This window comes from Cicer arietinum, chromosome 3 (genome assembly GCF_000331145.2).
Source record: "Cicer arietinum cultivar CDC Frontier isolate Library 1 chromosome 3, Cicar.CDCFrontier_v2.0, whole genome shotgun sequence".
Lineage (NCBI taxonomy): Eukaryota > Viridiplantae > Streptophyta > Magnoliopsida > Fabales > Fabaceae > Cicer > Cicer arietinum.
In genome coordinates this window covers 48,140,479-48,158,621 of record NC_021162.2, presented here as the reverse complement: position 1 = coordinate 48,158,621, position 18,143 = coordinate 48,140,479, and the positions used below count along the sequence as shown (strand labels likewise).

General features: G+C 32.7%; 3 protein-coding genes across 4 annotated transcripts; all 3 read right to left on the bottom strand.

Moving 5' to 3' along the window:
* Positions 1-2,272: 2,272 nt before the first annotated feature.
* On the bottom strand, positions 2,273-3,282 carry LOC101489905 (uncharacterized). 2 transcript variants are annotated; one of them, XM_004492173.4, is made up of 2 exons: positions 3,095-3,282; positions 2,273-3,023 (listed from the first exon to the last, which is right to left on the bottom strand). In XM_004492173.4, exons 1-2 carry the CDS (start codon positions 3,100-3,102, stop codon positions 2,426-2,428), a joined length of 606 nt encoding a protein of 201 aa, XP_004492230.1. In that variant the 5' UTR covers positions 3,103-3,282; the 3' UTR covers positions 2,273-2,425. The 2 variants fall into 2 exon arrangements, with proteins under 2 accessions (XP_004492230.1, XP_004492231.1); XM_004492174.4 differs by having other exon boundaries at positions 2,273-3,008; positions 3,095-3,274.
* A 4,317-nt stretch (positions 3,283-7,599) lies between these two features.
* LOC140919789 (uncharacterized) lies at positions 7,600-8,073 on the bottom strand (the record flags this gene model as incomplete). The annotated part of the gene is made up of 1 exon (XM_073366429.1): positions 7,600-8,073. A coding segment is annotated over one exon (300 nt), but the record flags the coding sequence as incomplete, so codon positions are not given.
* A 9-nt stretch (positions 8,074-8,082) lies between these two features.
* LOC101490456 (uncharacterized) lies at positions 8,083-8,731 on the bottom strand. Its single transcript, XM_004492175.4, has one exon. The coding sequence runs from the start codon at positions 8,616-8,618 to the stop codon at positions 8,151-8,153; it is 468 nt and encodes a 155-aa protein (XP_004492232.1). The 5' UTR covers positions 8,619-8,731; the 3' UTR covers positions 8,083-8,150.
* Between the last annotated feature and the right edge of the window lie 9,412 nt (positions 8,732-18,143).

Genomic DNA, 18,143 nt, shown 5'->3' with positions numbered 1-18,143 from the left:
GAGAGGGATTTTGAGGAGCATAAAATAGATAATAAGAAAGAAAAAAAATTACATTTTTTAAAATAGTTATTTTGTAAATAGTAATAAAAAATACTTATCATTAATATATTTTTAATTTATAGAGTATTAAATAATTTCAAGAATTTGTCTAAGCCCTCCAAAATCCTCCTTCAATATAATTAAGAAGTTACCCCAAAATAAGGGAATTTTATAACAAATCCCTCAAAAGTCTCTTATTTCATTTTATCTATTTTCTCCTTCCTTTTTTTTCAAAGCCCTCACTCCAAACTCACAATTAAGAAAGCTTCAGTGGCTTTAACTCAAAGATTTTGACCAAGTTCTTCCCTCACCTAAACGTGACGATTGATGTTCAAGTTAACTAGCCTACTAGACTAAAATCAAAGAAAAAACGAAAGAAGCAGTAAATTGCAATATATTAAATCTCCAAGAAAACGAAGTAAGAAATAAACAAATGTTATGATCCTTGTTGCTTAAATTGTGTTATGATTGACTAATAATTTAAACCTCAATATCCCCACCAAAAACATCCTTGAGAATTTGGGCAAGACAAATTCATTTTCAATACCTTAACCAACCCTCTGCCTACATGTTGTACTATCGTACAAACAACTCCTTTTGTTACCTAATATATTGTATTTGTGAGTCACTCCAATACTTTTTAGCACGAACTGGATGGAAAAACAATATTTGATCTGATGTTGAATCTACGTACAATAAACAGCTAACCAGTCCAAACCCAAATAATATTCCCAGCAAGATATACATAAGTTTGTTAATTCTATCCAGTAATTTTATCAAAAGAACTGATTTTAAATTGCATTCAAAAATCCTAATCACAAACAACTGCATCATTAAGGCTTTAAGGGTCTCGAAAACTATAAATACATCTACGTCAACCATATATATCTTCAATTTTATGTGATATATCACAGATTGTGAGGTAAGCACATCCAATTGCACTATGACAACAATTTATAATCTTGCTCACCATGGAAAATCTACATCCATTGAAGTTCAAATTCTCAGCCACCAAACTAACCCATATAGGATATTAATTGAAATCCATAATGCAAATGATTCAAAATTCAGTAACTTGTAGTTCCTGCAACTGCAGATTTGACCAGAACCTCAAATCAGTCAAAGTAAGCCCCATATAGGTTTATCAATTTTCCCTTTTGTGGTCTTCATTAAGAAAGTCAAAAAACCATTTTATCAACTGCAGTGCTAATTCTAAACTAAACTTCTCCTGCTAACTAAACTAAAATGAATTAAGATTTCTAGACACACTGGGTGTTAGGTAAGACAATTATCTTTCAGTAAATGTGTGCCACATTTTCTTACTCTAGAGAATTAGAGAATCCAATAGTCCCAAACAACATAGCAATATCCTTTCACCTATGCAGTTCAGTAAACCAAAGAGGTAAGAACTTGAACAAATCTATTTCGTATAACTCAGGTGGACTACAAGCAACACTAATCACTGTGTTCTGAAGCAAACAAAAACTTACTTCCATTAATAAAATTGAACCCAGTGCATTGAATTTTATATGTTTCAACATCTGAGAGCGGTTTGCAACTGCATTTTAAGTGTGAAACTATCCATAATCTCAAAGATCTGAACTTAAAACCTGAATCCTCTGTTATCAAACATTTCAAAAGCTAGCAGCAAAAAAACTACTCCTCAAATACTTGCCGCTCAGCACACAAAAATAAATCTTTGGAGAAAATACTCAGATGAAATCCAGCAACCACTCCAAAGTTACAAAGTTCAGTTAAAAACAAGTTTCATCCACATGTAAAGAGTCTCAAAGGAACTTCTTTTGCTCCTTCCACAAGAAAATCATACAACACCACCACCAGCCAACCACAATAGAATTAATACACATATGAAGCACAGAAACATACACAAACAACAAACATGACACGACAAGAGATGTAAACACCGGTACTAACTTGCGAACATAGACATGATAGTATGTAATCACACGTGTCAGTGTCGTGTCACCGTCGGACACCGACATTGCTGGACTCTCAACACACTTTCAATTTGAGATATTGATTGCTACATAGATCTAGACTTCACCAATAAAATCCAGCCAAACCACATTGCAAATCACTTAAACAATTGGCGGTAACTCAATAACCTAAAATTGTAGTTCTAAGTTCTAAATTGCGGTGCACACGTGCAACTGCAATTGCAAACACAACATAAAATTTGAGAGGTACACGTCTGCAACATTAAAACCATGCCTAAACTCAATCCACCACATTGATTGAAGAGAATCTCAAGTTCAAGGAAGAAACACAATAAATTTTCTGCCATTAAAAAAAAGAGAAATAGGCAATGACAAGCATTTGATCTGACAAAACAACATACAAAGAAATGAAAGATCAATTTAAAATATCAGTGAGTAAAAGCATAAATAGCAGTAGAGATATAAAGCAAAAGAGCAGAAGAAACCAAAATAACCATAACAGTAACAGCATGAGCAGCAGATTTACTCCCACAAGACAACATCCCCAACCTGATCTCAATAACATTCACCATTGAAAGCATAAGAAACAAGCAGCCCATAACAGAGCCCAATGCGGAGCCCAACATCCCAAGCCTAAGTGCCTTAAGATTAATATGAGCTCGAAAAGCCTCATCAACATCCTTACTGTTCAAAAGATTGAGAGCAAGTTTGAGACCTTGTGCTACTAATGAAGAAAAGAGGAAGAAACTGAATGAAACTACTTCGAAGACTAGAAGCTTCTTTGCCACGTCGACACCAGCGTCGCATGAGGAACGATTTTCGAGGCTGCGTTGGCCTGGTGTTGTTAACGACAGGCCGACGAATACGGCGATTGTGAAAAGGGAGTTGACGTTTACTAGTCCGTCTAGGGCTGTTACGTGGACGCTTGTTGTTGAGGAGGATGACATAGACGACGTTCGTGTGGTGCCGTTTTGTTGGTTTGGGTAATATTCCTTTGGAGATTGCTCTAATCTGGTAATGTAAGATCTGTAATTGATTAAATATTTATTAAATTAAATATAAATAGAAGCTATGATCAAAGAAGGAGAGATACTTACTCGTCCATGGAATCAATGTGATGTTTGAAGTTGAATAAGGTTTTAGGTTGTTGTTTTGAGAGTAATAGTTGCTTACAAGAGTTTCGTTTTTCAGATGGTGTTGCTTTTTAGGTGGTTTGATTAATTGCTTTTCGGAGTTGTTTCAAAGTTTCAAAAGGTACGCAAGGAAAGTAAGGCAAATGGACGGAACGGATTAGGACAGCAGAATTTAAGACACGTGATTTCTTTTCAGCTTTTGCACGAATTTGGAGTCACTTCATTGGTTTTTCTCTGGATTCACGGCAATAACTTCCTCTAATTTTGATCTAATGGTCTAAAAAATATATTTTTATTTTATAATTTAAAATATTAAACTTAATTATGAATCATGATTACCGACATTAACTACATGAATGTTAGTTATACATTAATGAAAAATAATCCATGATTCTTTCTTTATATATTATAGCTATATATAATTTTTTTGTCAACCTATTAGTCCCGTATTTTACTCTCAATTTTAAAATATTTAAGTATCTGTGTAACTGTATCGTATCGCACTTGTAGTACGTATTTTGATTAATACTTGAATTGTCTGCATAAGTTTGTATTAATAAAATATCTATCTAAATATTGAATTTTAACATAAGTAATTATTAAGTGCAAAAATTATTAATAAAAAACAATTAATATTAAATTATATATAGTGCACGTGCTAAATTTATTTGTTAAGTTTTGTTTTGTTATGGATACTTAAATATGTTTGAACTTTACTTTTATATAGATATATGCATGCAAGTATTAAATATTTATTTAAAATAGTCAAATATTTTCTATTAATGATGGAATAGTAATTTTTATTGTTTGACAAGATTTATTTTTTATTTTCACATCAAAATATTAATTCTAAATTATTTGTAGCATAATTTTTAATTTTGTGAATTAAAACACATGTTTAGGTCTAAGTTTTCAATATGGATCATAATACTTTTTTAAATAATTTAAAAGTCTGTAACCCATTTAGAGTTGGAATCAAACATTAAATTTGTAGTTCATATTTAATGCAGATCTTTTAGTCTTTACCTACAAATTTCACTACTCATTTGAACTAACCCAATGGAATAAGTAGCGCCTATTTTGACACGTCTATTCTTACACAAGTTTAAATGTGAGAAAACTTCATAAAAGAATGAAGAAATTGACACATGTTTCAGTAACATAACATTTTATTGCATTTGTACGACATTTTTACTACTTTTTCGTGTATTCATTTTTTTCTTGACAATCGTGCGTGCATTTATTTTTTTTCTTGACAAAGTTTGACTTCTTTTTTAATTTGTTTAAGTTTTTCTCTAATTGATCCTTTAAATTCTCTTAAGCGACTTGATATGGCTTGTAAATAGATACCAAATTAATCCTTTAAGTTAGGTGGTATACCAAATTAGTCCTTAGATTTTTGTTTGGAAGTTTGAACGTGAAGAGATGACTTTGAAACGACGAGAAGAGAAAAAAATAGAAAAAATTTGTCACTTTATTTGAGAGAATTTTTTTTAGGGAATGATAAGAGAACACTAATTATTACTACATTTTTAATTGAGAGTATTGTTATAAATTGACAAAAATAATTTGTAGAATTAATCTATTTCTCCAAAATTTATAACCAATAATTTTAAGTTTTCAATATTATGCGAATTTTGTATTTCGAATAAAATAAATCTTCCATTTCCTTTCTCAAAGTTCTCCCCTCCAAAACTCCATAACTCTAAAATAGATATTTCTCTTATAAGTAAAACTCTTTTATAGTAAGAGTGTATTTCCATTGCACTCTAAATGAAAAACATGCATTTAACTTTCCACCTACATATGACCCTAAATATAAACACGCCATAAATAATCACATGTGGGAAGAGGGAGGCAGGAGCTGAGTTAGGGTGTAGGTGTGGTTGGAGGATAGGAAAAAGTAGGAGATATTTTTTTTTGGGGAGAAATATAAAGGTGGGGCAGTTGATAACAATGTGGTGTATGTAACATTTACCTTACCATTTCATCTTTTAACCTAAATCCAAACCAAACCAATTTATTTACACCCTATATATTTCCCTGATTGTCATATATCATGTGTTATATGCCGGCACAAACCACATTGAACAAACTACAATGCCATCAATTTGATTTTCTTATACGATTGCACAAACCACATTGAACAAACTACAATGCCATCAATTTGATTTTCTTATACGGTTGCACAACCTGTCGTGCCTCTGAACTCTGATTCAAATGCAGTAGATGGAGAAATGTCTTTCAATGGCAACTTATTGCAGGCACCCTAAATCTGGCTCATGTTAAAAAATATGTATCTTCCTTAGGCAGTCTAATAAATCATCACACAAATCTCTCATATTTAGTTATTAGCTTTAGTATCTAGTTTTACAAGCCGGATTAGAGCAAGGGACTCTATCTGAAACATCAGTATTCTCCTGTCAAATGAAGTTGAAACTAATTACTATAATCTATGAACAGAAATGACAGATAACTTATGCCAGATGTTTGAATAGGTTCACTAACCTATCAGATCAGCCTAATGCACATAGAAAACTGAGCAATCACACAGCTAAATACACTCTTGTGCGATTTATTGGCATGTAAAGGATGTAGACAGGTAGAGGACCCTTTATTAGAACTAAGAAAAGCCAAAACAACTGAAATTGAACTTAAAATCTACACAAAACTGGAGAATTAAAGGGTTAACTCGAATCAGACATTAACAGGGAATTAGCAGCAAACCCAAGATCAAGCAGAACCCCCTACAAATTATCAGCGACATTTATATCTAACCACTATACAACGACTAACTTGGGGTTTGGGCATTTCACAGAATGATCTGCCATGTAAGCATCATATCCAAACACCGATTTATTACTAAATTCACTTAATGATATTTTAGACATTGAGAGGAAGGTAAAGTTCCTTCAACTACAGATAGGATATATAACCAATGTTAGTTTGCATCCTGATCCAGCTAGTAAATAACATCAATTGTGATTATAACATCATTACTAAATTCAATTATCATTATACCCTAAAGAATGAAATTTCCATGAAGACTTGATAAAATCCATTACCCAAGAATGTTGTTCTTCCAGTTAATATGTTCAATTGACTTGAAACACTTCGTATATGTTAGCGAAAGTAATCCAAGATTCATATGCGTATTCTCAAAACCAATAACTTCTATATTCAAATCTTAAATTGAAAATATAACTTCTTTCAAGTAGGTTGAAGCATACTAAGCATTATTAGGTTGAGATCCGGACATAGAACACATCCTAATATCCCCAGAATATAGTCACCTTACAGCTGAAACAATAAACTTCTTTAATTATTAATATAAAAGCACAAGCACACCTCAAATTTTCTTTATCAAAATACTTCTGCATCTTAGCTTCATATTGCCCCAAATCTACTTAATCATTCAAGTTTCCAAATTGAAAGCAAAGAAGGATTTTAAACAACACAATCATCGATCGTTGTTTCAAATAATCTATCAAAAGAGAGATACCTTCAATTTGGTTCCCTGTAATTTAAAGTCTTCAATACTATTTCATTTTAACACAAGGTTCTCCTTCTCTCGTGGTGAAAATGGGAACAACTGTATTTATGTTAAGACTTGGTGCTTCAATATCAATTGCAATTTTAAACTTTCAAAGTAAAAATATGAAACTACGGAAATTTCCTGTTTGAAAACTTGTCCATTCTCCTAGAAATACCTAGGTTTTGAATTTATGGTCAAATATATGTATACACATTGTGCTACTGCTTTTCTCCAGCCAAAATGTTAATCATCAAGGTTAGGGATAATCTGTTTAGCTCACATGGCTGCATTGAACCAGCAATGTGCCTTCAACGGTTCTAAACATTTTCCCGCAAAAACAGTGACTGATAACATACACCAAATGATTAACCCAAAGAGCAGTTAACAAGATTCCAAGGTGACCGATACAGTAATCCGAACAACTACCCTTACAATCAATCACCATTGACCCTACATTGCAAATTGGTTTCAGAAAAAAAAAAAAACTCCAATTACCTCCTAAAAATACCCTGTGACTTGAAATTCACAAGGGTATGACTGGACTCCCATTGCAAAGGTACATTTGCCTTAAGAAACTCCATATGTCCATACATTTTTTTAATTACTTGAAAAAGTTTAGGGGGAAGCGAGAGTCAGAACATACCAAACCAAATATGTTATAACCACTATTGTCAATCAGATCACAGAAAATAATGTCATAGCCACTGTTTGACAACATTGCATATCACAAAACAATAGTAAATTGTTCAAATTCCACTAAGCCATATCCTATATTGACATCACTTTACACTAAATAGTGTAGTATAGAACAATAGCGATTCATTCAAATTCAACTATACTACAATGCTATAATGTTGCTATAGCCGCTATTAGAGAACATTGGCTATACCAAAGACGCAATGGCACCGATCAAAATGGCTACTGATAACAGAAATAAACAATTGCAAATAGTTATTAATAACATACCATTGCCAATTCCAGGCACAATAGTTCAAATCACAAAAAGTCTTGCGAATTCAAAAAAAAAAACATAACAATAAGGTTCAATAAGTTCACCACTTTGAGTCAACCACATTATTCAACAAAAAAACATCCAAAAAAAAAAGACCTAGGAAGTGTCCCATGGTTTGGGTTCAGGGAGTGCAACAACCATACCTTGAAGATCGTGATTAAGAAGAACCTGACAACCAAGTCTGGAATGCTTATTAAGAACCCTAAGCCTGGAATTATGTTTAAGAACATATTCTTCGTCGTAAGTCCTAGGTGGAAGCTTATCAAGCCATTCTTGAGCGATGTTGATTTCGCAGTGAGCTGAACAAGCGTCGATCTCTTCGAGACGGTGAGAATCAGGGTCGATTAAGCCCGTGTTGACTAGGGCTCTCAAGAGGGTTTGGCCCGTTAGGCCACATAACAATAAGGTTCAATAAGTTCACCACTTTGAGTCAACCACATTATTCAACAAAAAAACATCCAAAAAAAAAAGACCTAGGAAGTGTCCCATGGTTTGGGTTCAGGGAGTGCAACAACCATACCTTGAAGATCGTGATTAAGAAGAACCTGACAACCAAGTCTGGAATGCTTATTAAGAACCCTAAGCCTGGAATTATGTTTAAGAACATATTCTTCGTCGTAAGTCCTAGGTGGAAGCTTATCAAGCCATTCTTGAGCGATGTTGATTTCGCAGTGAGCTGAACAAGCGTCGATCTCTTCGAGACGGTGAGAATCAGGGTCGATTAAGCCCGTGTTGACTAGGGCTCTCAAGAGGGTTTGGCCCGTTAGGCCCAGGACGTCATGTTTTTTGCCTTCGAAGTCGATTGCGGAGAGACGGACGATGCGGTCAGAGACTTTTTGGGTTGAGGTGAGGCGGGAGATTGGGGATTGAGTGAGGTAGGAAAGGGAGGAGAGGTGGCTTTTGGTTTGGGTGGTTAGTCTTCGGAGATTTGATAACGCCATGATTGTTGCAAACTGCTTTGGTTTGGGATTGAAATTTTTATGAAATGAAAATGAAATTGTTATGTTGCTGGATTTCTCCGAGGGTTCGTTCACCCACAGTCGCACGGTATGGATTCACTTCAATTTGATTTTTTATTTTAATTGAGGCATTGTTAAATACACCTCCCTTTTTTCTTCGCATACAAAAATACACCTCCCTCTTTTACTTTATGCTTTCTTTTACCTTTTAATTTAATCTCTTTTTTTTACAGGATAATTTAATCTCTTGAGTGATATTCGCCAAGCACAAGTGATAAAAGTGTGTTCACCATTTTTTATTTAAATATTATACTTTTCTCTTCAACTAAAACGCCACACTTCGAAAAAAATATTATGCAATTGTTCTACTTTAGGTCGCTGACCCGAGAAGCGATCAGCTAAAGACCATTTTTTTTCATTTGTAATGGCTTTGGGAACGACCTTGTACTAACATTTGATTTTTTCCCTCATTTTAACAAATGCTATTAATTATTTAATAAATTAAAAATAATTAATTCATTTAAAAAATAAAAATACTAATAATAAAGTAAAATAAAATAAATTAATAAATAAATAACAATAATAATAATAATTAATAATTATAATTAAAAATGATTATAATTAAAAATAGTAAATTATATTATAATTTTTTTTAAAAAATACATTAAAATTGATAAAAAAAAAAATACTAAAAAATAATAACAAATAATAATTTTAAAAAAAATAAAAGAAAATTATATTAATAACATGAACCGGAAGAACCTCAACTCGTTCAAAGAACTAGACGAGTCCGACGACATTCTAGATGTGGAACTGGAGGTCATTTAGGTAGACGTCGTTAATATAAATTTAATATTTTTTTTCTCAATTGTGATGTATTTTTTTCATTAATTTAATGTATTTGATTCATTTTCATGTTATTAATATCACTTTTTAAATTATTATTATTTTTATTATTATTTAGTATTTTTTCTTCAATTTTAATATATTTTCTTTGAAATTTATAATATAATTTACTATTTTTAATTATATTCATTTTCAATTATAATTGTTATTATTTATTTATTTATTAATATATTTTATTTTATTATTAGTATTTTTATTTTTTTAATAATTTAATTCTTTTTAATTTATTAAATAATTAATAACAATTGTTAAAATGAGGGGGAAAAAAACCAAATGCTAGAACAAGGTCGCTCCTTGGGTCTGCAACCTCCTATTACGAATTAAAAAAATGGCCTTCAGTTGGTCGCTTCACGAACCAACGACCTCCTATTGAGTTGAAAAAGTAGGAAAATCGCGTAATATATTTTGGAAGTGTGGCATTTTGGTTAAAAAAAAAGTAAGATATTTAAATAAAAAATCCCCCATCTAACTCTCAAATTTTTTTGTTTTTGTTTTTTTTGTTTTTTACTAATTCTAACTTTTGATATTATTATCGAATTTTAATTTTCAATAATGTATTTAAAATAGGGGAAAAAATATAGGGCGAATGTACAATTACCTATACAATTTTGTTATTCACACCCCCCTTTTTACTATGCACATCTCTCAATTTTCTTTAAAAAGCAAATTACTCAAAACACCCTTGCCTATTTATTAAATTTTTAACTCTAACCTCTCATTCGTTCATCTTCATCGTCAACTCTAACCACTCTCAATCTTCATCTCCTACCTCAAAAAACTCATATCCTCTCCTTCTTCATCTTCATCAACATCTTCAATAATCCTCATTGTCTTTCATTTACATCAGGTATGCATCATCTTCATTAATGTTGTTGTTGTTGTTCTATTTTTTTTTTCTCTCCAAAATGTATCATTGTTGTTGATTTCGTAGCAAACACAAAATGTAATCTTGTTAGGTTTTTCTGAATCTGTGTTCATACCCTGAACCCATAAACGTACGTGAACTCATATTGTGTACGCGAACTCAGTTCGCACTCAGTTAACATACGCAAACTAAGTTCACGTACGTGGACTCAGTTCACGTACGTTTATGGGGTTATTGAGTTCTCGTATGTGAACTCAGTTTACATATGTTTCTGGGGTTGTTGAGTGCACGTACGTGAGCTCAGTTGATGCAGGTATATGGACTTGCTGAATTTGATTATGATATGGTTTTATAGATATGGTGTGCACTATGTTTACCGCTAGAGCAGGTCGAGTTATAATTAATGATACTGCTATTGATGGTACTTCAAATTATGAGGGTTGTCGTGTGACCAACCACTTATGCACGGGCACAACGTGTTGAGGAGCAGTAGGAAGTGCAATGAGAGAGGTGGGAGAGGCAAGGACGACGAGAACAACATCAATTATAGCAACGACAATCATAAAAAGAGGCCCAACAGAAAAAGGAGACCCAACAGGAAGAGCAACAAGAGGCCCAACTATAGCACACATATGAACCTTCACAGACTGATGGATATCTTGGTGGGCCGATTGACAAGTTTGTCCTTAGGACATTCGGTGGTCATGTGGCGACTCGACTTTTGGATGACATGGTAATTTTGTTGATCATATTAAATTTTTAATAGTTGTTTTCGTAATGTGTTTTAACATATATTTTTTCGCTTAATTTGTTTCAGGATCGTGGGGAATTAAGGGTGTTTAGCAACAGAAAAAAAAAAATTTAAAAGAAGTTGTTATTGAACTTCAAGAGGTTGAGCAATTGGTTAAAATCTTGAGATTATATTTGTTGCTAAAATGAAGTTACAAAATGATCGACAAATGAATCATTTTTGTTTTCGTAGAGAGGTGGCATCGAGACACAAACAGCTTCCATCTTCCAATTGGGGAGATGACAATTACTCTGGATAATGTATCCTATTTGTTGCATATACTCATCGCCGATGCATTTTTCAGTGTTAATGTATTTAACAAGGTTGACGATGCAGATATAATGATTGAACTTCTTGGAGTTACTGAGGTTGTTGCTTATGCTAAGTTTAATGTCATACGGACAACCACAGTTCAATTTAGTTGGTTACTTGAAATAGACCATCAGGGTTGTCGTGACTAGCATTGGTAGATGGCTTCGAGTGCATTTCTTTTATTTTTGGTCAGTTACACCCCTTTCAACGACAAGAATGCATTCGCAGTTAGCGTTTCCTATATAGAGTGCTTTTGAGATCTCAACTCGTGTGGCGGATATGGATGGGGTGTTGTTGCTCCTGCTTACCTCTATGGTAATATCTGCGAAGCAAGTATGCATCATACCAGAACGGTTTCTGGGTATTTGACACTATTTCACAACCAATAATTAATTTCGTTTTTGTTCTTGGTCATGGTTGTCACAGTTTCAGACCTAAAAATGACAACGATAATTCCATTTTCCCTTCTAACATTTCTAGCCCATCTCAATAAATCAGTTCGCCTATCAAACATCATGTTGGTGGTAAACACATCAGTCAGATCAACCATAACAGGTTCAACGTCGTCATTCATAGCGTCTTCAATTTTGGGTTCAACACTATCATTCGTTGCATCAAAATCATGTTCAAACCATTACACATTTCGTCAAAATCACGTTCCAAACCATCATACATTTCTTCAAAATTAGGTTTTAGACCTTCATACATTTGTCACTGTTGTCTCCTCTTGGTCCAATTATCTGCATCCAAAAAATAACATATAAAAAATTCAGAAATATGAAAACTGATTTGAGATCATGATTGTTTACGTGAACTGAATTCACGAACGCCTATGTGAACTCAATTCACGGACGCTTACGTGAACTGAGTTCAAGTAAACGTGCATGAACTTAGTTCACGTAAGTCTCACGTACTTCACTGAGATGACTTATATGTGAATTGAATTCACATACATTTACTTGAACTGAGTTCACATAAGTGTACATGAATTGAGTTCACGTAGGAGTTCGTGAGTTCAGTTCACGTACCGCCTGTAAATTCTTAAACTTCATTGACTACACAATCTTAAATCATGTAGTCTTACGTGAACTGGATTTACGTATTGTCTGAGATTTCTTAAATTTAATAACGTATGTGTACTCAGTTCACGTAAGGTTACTACGTATGTGAATTGAGTTCACATAAAATCCTCAGATTATGAAGAAAAAAAGAACTCAAAAATAGATCAATAAATATACCTTGTTGGGTCACTTTAACCATAATGTGAATAAAAGACTAATGAGGTGTAAATTATGAGTGAGTGATGTGAGTTTTGAATGATTATGAGTTATGATGGATAAGTTATGGATGATTTTATGATATGTGAGTTATGAGGTTAAGAATAGTGATGAATGGATAAATGGGGTTTAAAGAATATTATAACAGGCAAGGGCAGTTTATTTATAAATAAAAAATAAAAAAAATTAAGGAGTTTGCGTAGTAAAAAGGGGTGGTGTGGGTAGCAATATTGTTTCCTATATCGATTGGTAGCGAAATGGGTTGGACTTGTTAAAATTGGAATTGTCACACGAAATGGGTATCGATTAACAATTAGCAAAGAGGCACGTATACAAAAAGAAAGAAAAAAATTGGCAACTGGCAGTGTTAAGTATACTTTATTTTTTACGTTCTACACTCCTTCATGTAGTTGTTTATTTTTTAATCTCGTGAGTGTTGGTTTTTTTTTTTTAATAATTTAATCTTTTTAAAATATTTTAAATATACTCCCTTTTGAAAATTATATATCAAATTACCATTTTTTTGACTTTGTTAAAAGCCGTCATTTTTAAAGGCGACTTATTTAAATAAGTCGAAGTTTACAAATGCGACTTACTTAAAGGATTTATTTTTTTCTTTTTAATTAAAGAAGTCTCCTTTTGAGAAATGGACTTCCTTAATTTGTTGTTGGTTTTTTCTTTTTAATTAAATAAAATGGACTTTTTATATCCATTTTTTTTAAGTTAATGGAGTATATATATATATATATAATTCATTAAAATTCATTCATAAAAACCAACAACGCAAATTTAAAAAAAATGAAGTAGATTGACTAGAGTTGTTCGTAACATTTAGACAATGTTTTCGAGTATGACCAGTTATCTGACAAGTCCGTAAACACTTTTTCTCTAACTTTAATTTAAGTTCTAATATGGATACTATTTGTACGACTTTATTTATTTCTCCAAATTTTATGATTGTGATACATTTTTTCACCTTCATATGTGGGATAATATCCTTCAGTAGGTATAGGTGGAAACTCTTCTTTGTAAATGTTGAATACATTAACAATCTTATACACGTCTGACATATGCACTAAATAGTTTTGACGAACGTAAGAACTGTTACGCCCGCGTAAATATATATATATATATATAATAATAATAATAATAATAATAATAATAATAATATTAATAATAATAATTAAATAAAACAAAACCCTTGCCACCTCATCCCATTTTTCCCATTTCCTCTCTCTCTCTTCCTCTCGGCAGAAAGCAACCCCCTCCCCCTCCTTCATTTTTTTTGTTTTCTTTCCTTCTTTTCTTCCCTTCTCCTTCTTCTCACTCTATTACTCAAACCCTCAATCCTTAAAAGAGATTTAACATCCCCACAAGCTTAATTTCTCAAACTCCTACAAATTCTTTTGTTTGGGATTTTTGGGTTAGGGTTTGTGTTCTAAGGGAGGAAAAGGGTACCCATCTCTTGAAAGTGGTTTATTGAGACTCGTTGAGGTAAATGCACAACTCTAATCCTAGTATGAATTCATAGAAAAATGTAGTTTTGAGTAAAAATCTTATTTCGTGTTTAGAGTATATTTAAATGATGTTGATAGTTTCCTAGAGGCAGTTAAACTTTAGAATACATTTCTCTAAAGCTTTGGAAATATTTTTGATACTCAGATTTGTCAACTGAGACCTTGCCGGCTACTTTGAGAGTTATTGGAGAGCAAACTTAGACGATTCTCCATAACTGTGAGTTGACGACGATCATCGTCATATATTTTTATACTGCTATTATTATTATTTTACTTGTTTTCTATATTAAAGTATTTATTGAAAAATTTGGGAAACACAACCTTTGAATTTTATCTCGATTTCGTCAATTATTTAATTTAACGGTCATTGTTATATAATATGTTATTAATTTGAGTTACGTATGATTTAAAGTATTTAAATCTTGAATTTGTTATGCGATTGAATATGTTTTTCACAAATTACGATGAAATGATTTTAAATGCGCGTTTTGGGAATTCGGCGTTATTGTTATTAAATCGTTAACCGCGTTAGGTGCACCTAGTTACCACGTGTTGATTAGGGAGAGTTAACCGTTAGATGGAGCCGCCCTTACGAGAGAGGTCGTCCGTAGGAGGAGAGGGCTATCAACGAGATGTAAGCTCCCTAATTGATACGTGCTGATGCGTTGCGGAATTGAGGGGAGAGGGCCATCCGTTAGATGGAGCCGCCCCTAAGGGAAAGGCCACCCTTAGGAGGAGAGGGCTATCAATGAGATAAAGCCGCCTCTTGGTTCTAAAAATTTGTATTGTTATTTGTTTGACTTTTATAATGATTTTAAGGTTGTTCATTTTGATTTCGTTTCGTTATTCACTGGATTTTTAATATTTTTTGTCAAGCGATTAAACAGTTACTCGTGTCTTTTGTGTTTCCCTTCAAATTGATGGTGGTTGTTGTCTCCTCACTAAGTCTTTGTGACTTACCCATTTGTGTTGCTTATTATTTTTCAGATTCGCAAGCAGCTGAGTATGAATCTATTATTTGATTCAAGTCCCAACAAACTTCTTTTTTTTGGTAGGCCTCTTTGATCGAGGACCATTTTGTAATATTTGTTGAGTCTATGTAATTGCAGCTATTTTGGAGTCTAGAAAGTCTATTTAGTTTTTTTGAGAAGTGTATTAAGCAATTTGATTATGTTATTTGAATTATGACTAGATTGAAAGCGGAACAGGGATTTTACAAAATTTGGGAATGTTGAAGTTACAGAGGATACTCTGTCGAAATTTCAAGAAAAAAACATAGATATATTTTTTAAACGGTTAAAAAGCGATTTAGTTGTGTAATTGTTAAGCTAATTGATATGCTTGCCAGGCTAGGAGTATAGCTTGTGCGCCGGTCACGGCATTAAATTTTTGGGTCGTGACAAGAACATCCAACTATGGCATGTGAACAAGGCACGTGCATAGCCGTAAATTTTGCTCAATCACACAATTTTCTTTGAAGGTTGACTTTGAAATGACCAATTGGTCGCACCTTTCTTGGGTTTACTGTTTCATGCACCATGAAAGAATAGATTTTTTGCTCGAATCGCATGACTTGGTGAGTGTTAGACTTACCAACTTCATATTTAATCTTGTCCATGCAATCTTTTGTGTATACTCGACTAGAAGCTATAATGATGTCTGATGTTGTTTTCCCCTTTCTGCATATAAAAATCTCAATCTATAGTAAGTTGATTAGACTAAAACAATGATTAGAAAATTGTGTTTACCTTTGAGTACTGCGTTTATTGACTCGACAATGTTTGTTGTCATGTGTCCCCACCGTCGACCTTGAGAATACACCATATTTCATAGTCTGGGGGATATTATCGACCCATCTTAAAGCCTTTGGATTGACCATCTGATTTATGTGGTAGTGCTTAATTGCAAGTTGACAATTTGGTTTGCTATTAAACTTCATTATGATCTCAAGAGATGCATCTAATGAAGGTGGTTCATTATAAGGCATATCAAATTCGGCGAATTGGTCAGCATAATCCATTTTTACATTACACATATGGAATGGTGGATCGTATATCGTTGCAATGGGATGGGATTCTAGCTCTAGGTCGTCTTCATCATCCTCCTCGTCAAAGTATATTTCTTCTTCACTTTCTTCACTTATTTCTTCTTGGTCAAAATGGCTAATATCATCTAGTGGAATATACAGTTCAAGTTTAGGTTTAGATGTTTCGACTTGGTCAATGTATGGCTCGGGTTGGTATGGTTCGAGTCAATATGGTTCAGGTCGGTAAGATTCATAGTTTTGAAAAGAATGAGTGTTTTGTGTTTGAAAATTGTATTCAGGTTGAGGATGATGATTGACCAACATTTGATAATGGATGACCATCCTCAACCGTGACGTAACTCGCATATTTCTCCATTATAGTAAATAAGGAAAACAACAATTTTTTGGTGTCATTGATATAATTTTAAAAAATTATGAAGAAATGTAAGGAAAATAATATAAGGACGATAATTATATATTAATAAGATTAGAAAACCATTCATTATGTCAATGTATTAATAGTTCTAGGAATGCACACACACAATAATAGTTTTACGCATGCACACACACAAACACAAATTTGGACGTTTTGGCAAATCGCCTTTCCAAGAGTGACTTCGTGTTGCCAGCTTTAGAAAATCGTCATTCCAAAAGGCGACCTTGTGATAGATTCTCCGAAAATTGCCATTCTAAAAGGTGATTTTGATGTACCTTTGGAAAATCTTCATTCCAAAAGACGATTTGGTGTTGATCGAATGAGTATTGATTTATGAAATGAGGCCAATTGAGCTTTTTGTTACGTTTATTCATTCAACAAATAAAAATTTATTACTTTTTTCACCATTAACTCAACCATAATTAAAACACTATAAATAGGCAAGGTTTATGATCATTCTCCACACACCAAAATTTCACTCTTTTACTCTTCAAATATACAAATTTCTTCTTTGCTCTTAATGACACTTTTATTGTCATCTAAATAGCATTGTTATAGAATAATAAAATCACAAATTAGTGCTACAATACATTCAAAATTTTATAAGCAATGCAATACTTTATGTTATATTTTTAATCTTTTCTTATATACTTTATACTATGTGTCATTCTAAAATATGATTTCATTCTAATCCATTCAAATATATTTTTAATCATTACTTATATATTTTACGTAATTAATCTCAAAATTTAAGATCGCCTAGCCTTAAAACACATTGTACCAAATTCTTGCATAGTTTCATTATTGAATCAAGTCGGGTTTGATAACGTATCATAAATATAAAACTATAACATTAGAAGATATTGCACTACTATTTGGCATACGTGTTGGGAGTAAAATAGTTATTGGATCAACTATGGACTCACGGACATATGATTTTTTAGATTTTTTAGGAGTCATGTCATCTGAATCTCAAATAAAGAGGAATTTTATAAAATTCAAATGAATGAGAGAAATATTTTCAACATTAACTCCAAAGTCGTTAGTCGAAGAAATAATTATACATTGTAAAGTATACACTTTAGGATTAATCGGCAATATATTAATGTCTAACAAATCCCACAACATAGTACACATTATACAGTTGCATTTGTTGAGAGATTTGCGAGAGACGAGAGAATATAGTTAGAGTTCAGTGTGCTTGACAACACTTTATAGAGAATTGTGTTGTCCATCTGAACCCAGTGTTATATCGATCGGTGGATGTTCACATCTACTTCAAACGTGAGCATGATACCATATGCCATTTATTGCACCAATAAGTAATCTTGAACTTCATTTTCCTTTTGCAAAAACATACATATTGTATTTATAAAAC